The 5,310-nt window shown below is 40.2% G+C and overlaps 1 protein-coding gene across 1 annotated transcript; it reads left to right on the top strand.

Annotated features, from left to right (window-relative positions):
* The first annotated feature begins 1,334 nt into the window (after nt 1-1,334).
* cep20 (centrosomal protein 20) lies at nt 1,335-2,967 on the top strand. Its single transcript, XM_080494176.1, has 4 exons — nt 1,335-1,378; nt 2,046-2,249; nt 2,523-2,607; nt 2,741-2,967. The coding sequence occupies exons 1-4, from the start codon at nt 1,351-1,353 to the stop codon at nt 2,844-2,846; spliced, it is 423 nt and encodes a 140-aa protein (XP_080350302.1). The 5' UTR covers nt 1,335-1,350; the 3' UTR covers nt 2,847-2,967.
* Nucleotides 2,968-5,310: the final 2,343 nt, after the last annotated feature.

The following is a 5,310-nucleotide window of genomic DNA, read 5'->3' as shown; positions in this document are numbered from 1 at the left end:
TGTCTGACTCCAATTTCTTGAACGTTTGGGGAAACAAAAATCCCTCAAAGTATGTCATTTAAATGAAAATTCATCTGCATAAGGCAGCATTTTAAAAAAATGGAACACTATGTGTTCAATTTCATAAATTTAAAGAAGTATTCTCAGCCCACAAGACTTCAGGATTAAATTACACAAATAATTCTAAATGCAATTTTGAAGACTTTGTGCTTTTCCAGGTGTTTTCTGCTTTCCTCTACGATTTATTTTTTTTTCTGGTGAGAAATGAGGAGTCCAAGAAGAGCAGTGATTGCAGAATCCCAAATCATGGCAGAGAAACACAAGTGAATTTTTTGTTTCCAGCCAGAATAGTGACTTCATTTTTTTTTTTTTTTATCAAATGTGCAGAAAGAGTCATTGTTCAAAAATTATGGATTTGAATCTCCAAGTTGGGGGGGGGGGGGGGGGGGGGGGGTTCCAGACATGAGGGCTGCAGCAACAGATAAATAGTGGAGAAATATCAATCAGGAAGTTTTGTTTGGAGTCTGTACCATTTTGCCTGGTGGTCTGGCAGCTGGACTGGAGCCTCTTGCAGGCTGGTTTCGGCCCGCGGGCTCCCGCAATGCAGAAAACACGTTCTTATATTATTGAAGTTGTTTGAGTTTTTGCTATTTGGGTTTTCATTCTACATGAATCAGTCAGGTCATCCATCCAAAACAGATACAGACTCAACTTCTGAGTTTTGTGCTTCAGCCAAGATGTGATTGAGCTCGATGTTGGACTGGCAGGAGTCGCGCCTCACAGAAAAGCTTTGAAGAATTTCTTGACCTTTGATGCGTCTTCACCCTGCGTCGTCTAATAACATAAACAGTTTTCAGTTTTCTAGCTAAAATCGATTTTCATTGTGCAAATTCGAGTTTCTTTTTTTACCCCGTTTTTTCGGCATGGGTTTCCGTTGTTGCTGTTGTACTTTTGCTTAACTTGATTGTAAAGCAAAATTTGATGATCTTTCAAAATTCGTCCCGTACACTGTGGCCACAACAAAGAAACACTTTCGAGTGTAAATTCAAAGGTTATTACGACACAGCATTATTTTACCAGCCCAGCCACTCAAGATGAAACTTGACTGTATTTAGTTTCCCAGGTAAAATGTAATTTTGCATTTATTTTGTATACCTCTTTGTATATATTTATATATACATATTGTTTATCAAATGTATCATGCCCCCCCCCCCCCCCCCACCTACCCACCCACACACACACGCATAGGGTCCGCGTGCGTGTTTCCTCTCATGAACTTCTCGGTGGTAGTGTTTGAAGTCAGCCACTAGGTGTCAGGAGACTATAGAGGGTTTGTTTACGTTTGTTGCAATGGCGACCGTCACTGAGCTCAAGTGTGGTAAGCGTTCGCTCTTAGTAGTATCATTGTTTCGTTTAACTTCTTATTACAGTCATGAATGAAATTAAATAGAGTAATAAGTCTCTGCACAGGACAGTCAGAAAGTACGAGCAATGCCAAGGTAATGAAATGAGAAGTGTTAAGTACAACGGCATGAATGACTGCAACCCTCCATTCAAAAGTGTGGGAATCGACAAACCGAGTAGAAATAACTAAGTGAATGGTATCCGTAAATAGTTTGGCACTTTTCTGCATTTATGACTGCTATATTTCAATTCGGCTCCTATATAAAAGCGATTTAACGAACACCTTCAGAGTTATTTGTCTATTTTTCTCTGCGTTTCCCCGTTCTCAGTTGCTACATAGCGTTAGCGAGCTAGCAGTTAGCCCATGCCTTTGGATGCACATTTTGTATAAATGTTACAAATGTAGGTATTCAAATATATTACGAATGCAAGAGTAACTTCTATTTATTTTCACATATATGTGAGGAAAACATAAATGTGTCTATAAATCTTGAAATTCTATCTTGAATGGTAAATTAGCTACATATCGAATGGAGTCTGGCGTAGCTCTCGACAAGCCCCGAGCGAACTTTAGTTTTTCACTCACTGAATGGATCATTATTCCCACTCACTGTTGTGTTTTGTCCCGGTGGCTGTTGCAGCTGTGAGGGACACGCTGGAGTCCCGCGGGGTGTTGGGCCAGCTGAAGGCTCGGATCCGGGCCGAGGTGTTCAACGCCCTGGACGTGGAGGAGCACCGAGAGCCGCGGCCGCCTCTGTCCCACCAGAACCTTCTGATCAACGAGCTGATCCGGGAGTACCTGGACTTCAACAAGTACCGCTACTCCGCCTCGGTGCTCACTGCAGGTCGGTCCAAACATCCGCTTGTGTTGCAGCAATTCACCAAGCTGATTATTTCAGGGTTAGATATGTTAGTTGCACCTTATAAGAATTTGCCAAATTGTAAAAAAAAAAAAAAGACATAAGTGAAGTGATAAATCATTCATTACGTCCAATTCAGAAGTGAATTAATTCTGAGTGTAATGGAGACAAACTAAAGTGATGAAAATGGGTTTTTATTGCAAAATAAGAAATTAATAACTAATTTTATTAAAGCACTTGTTGTTGTTTTTTTCTCAGAGTCAGGACAACCTGAAGTTCCCCTGGACAGACAGTTTCTGGCAAATGAGCTGAAAGTGACAGAAGATGCGAGCTCCAAGTCTGTGTAAGTACGTGTGTGAAGCAGGATTCTGAATAGACCGTTGTAGTCTACAAGCAGGAGAAGAAAAGATACTGGCTCGTGTAAAAATGCAAACATGATCAAGTTGTTTTGTTTTTTTCCACTCTTTACCCTGCAGACCTCTGCTGTATGGTTTGGTGTCCCATTTCCTGAACAGCAGTGATGGAAGGGTTCCCCTGCGAGGTGCGGCTGCTGGCAGCTCAGCTGCTGGACCTGATGTCTAGAAGACGGTGATTCAGTGTACATGTTTAGCAGTGTTTCACTGGACTCCTGGCCTGTTGCCCTTTGAACAATAGTTCACCCTCATTGTTCTCTGCAGGTAGTCCAACATTCAGTTGATCATTTCCAGAAAGCTGAAATCACAAAATGATGTGCTGCTCCTTAGAGTTCACCAATATTTAATTCTGTTGTTGGGTTAAGATTATATTTATCTATTTTTTTTATTGCATTTTGTAAATGTTTTTATTGTGTTCTCTGTTTTAGTATTTTAAAATAAAACCTTCTATTTGTAAACCACTTTGAATCAAGTGTTGTTTTTCCTGTTCACCACACGGTGGGAGTATCACCACAGATAAAGCTGTATTGAACTGTGACACTAATGAAACTAGAAAGAACCTTGAATGGATCGTTAGAAGGTGGTGCAGTGGGAAGAACTGTCTGACTTCCTGCTGTTATCTAAAGTTAAATGAACTCGATTGTCCAACCACACGTCTGATCGTTTCCAAGCAATGTCAAAAGTTTTGCCTCAGGTGTGAAAATATGTTCCTTGTTACAGATTTATCTCGGGACGAAGTCCCTCTGGGATAAAGATCTCTGCTGCGAGGGAGACCTGGCAAGTCGCCGTAACAAAACCATCAGTGCACATCATGTGTTACGGTCAAGCTGTAAACGTCACAAATAAAACAGGAACCTCTGCCCGCAATAAAGTTTTTAATCTGTATCAGAACAACCTGAGCACACTTATTGCAATCAAATGGATGAGACACAGCGGGATTTTATTTTATTTGGGGAACAGCAGAGCATTTAAATACAGTTTTAGTCTGTGCAGCTACCGAAACAATCGCTCAGATGTTATTGATCCAATGTGCTGTGATTGTGTTCGCTTCTTAGACGCTGTTGTCTTGTGTGCACCTTAAACTACACAGTTTGCCTTTCAGTTGGTCTAAAAATATATTGATGAATACAAGTCATTCCATTTTTGTCTACAGGACACTGTTAGGATGTTGTATCTTGACTCCGTCTATCGGATAACGCTTAATTTATCTTCTTCTGTGGAACCTCATCCTGCTTGTTTACCTCTGTGTTCTCACCAGCATAACAAGAAAGGCCAAGGAGTTCATATCACCTCTTAAACCGAAGTTTTATAGACAGTCAGGCAGCAGTAAAATTGTAGTAATTGTTCAGAAAAAGAAAGGCAGACATAAATACACCAACACCATGAATTAAAACCAGTGTACAGTACACAGCGTAAGACACAAGAGGCACGGTTTGTTGACTTCTGCTTCATCTGCAACATCTTGCTTCCTCTCTCACCATTTAAGGCAGCTTGACACTCTTATCTCACTCAAACCCCAAACTTTCTGGAACTGATTATGTACGAGGCCTGACATTTATTTCCCCAGCCTAATTACTGATGCCTGGCACCGACTTCTCTCCAACCTAATCCTTGTCTCAATTCTTTTTTAGGCTTTACAGACTTATTTATCCTGCCTCTTCTGCTGGAATTGCTGCTTGCGCTCTGGATTATCAATGATTTGGTTAAACCAGGGACGTCAAACATGTTAGTTCAGGTGCCCCATACAGTATAATTTCTTCTTGGGTGGGGCAGAATCGGTAAAGTTTAAAGTTTTTCTTCATTGTGGCACAGTGTATACGTGATGAAAATGTTGATTTTTTTTTCACAAAACCAAACAATTAGTACCAAAAATGACTACAATCACGACATAAAGCTAATTCTAATGGTACATTTTGATGTAAAATATAATGAAATGTCTAAATAAGTTCTGCTGCAGCATTATATAAACTAATTCTGACAGCGTGGCTTTGAGACTTGTTTGCTAGATGTGCTGATATCTCAGGTCAGGTCTCAGTGTTTTGTTATGTTCACTACTCATACATTTATTTATTTATTTTAAAAAAATTTCTTTTGCCCCCCCCCGGGGCTTATATTTGACACCCCTGGGTTACAGCAGCCCTCTAAAATTAATCTGTTGAAACAATAAGCTCGTTCCCCTGCTTTAAATACTTACAACAACTCATCAATCCAGTTCATCTTAACATCCCATTGTTTCCCAGTAAGATAATAAAATAAAGAAATGGTAAAATGAGTGTGTTAGCACATTCAGAAACTTGTATATGAGACTTTGAATGTGTTTGCCTTTTCTCCAAGAGTGAATTTAAAGCCTTTAATATTTGTCCGGAAACAGCTGCAGGTTCACACACAAAGTAAAGTCATGAAATGAACACTGCTTTATCCAACCTAAGGTCACAACAGCAGTGGGGAGTTGATCCAGGCTGATATGGATGAGATCAGAGTAACACTTAACCAGTCACCAGGGAGAACATGCAAACTTTACAGAAAGCCCCCCTGAACCTGGATCGGAGCCACATTTCTTCTTACTATGAGGCAAAAGCACTAAACGCAACACACTATTGGAAAATAAAGTTTACAAAGCTCCGCCTATGGAA

This window comes from Blennius ocellaris (assembly GCF_963422515.1).
Source record: "Blennius ocellaris genome assembly, chromosome: 3".
Lineage (NCBI taxonomy): Eukaryota > Metazoa > Chordata > Actinopteri > Blenniiformes > Blenniidae > Blennius > Blennius ocellaris.
This window is presented reverse-complemented; position numbering and strand designations above follow the sequence as displayed.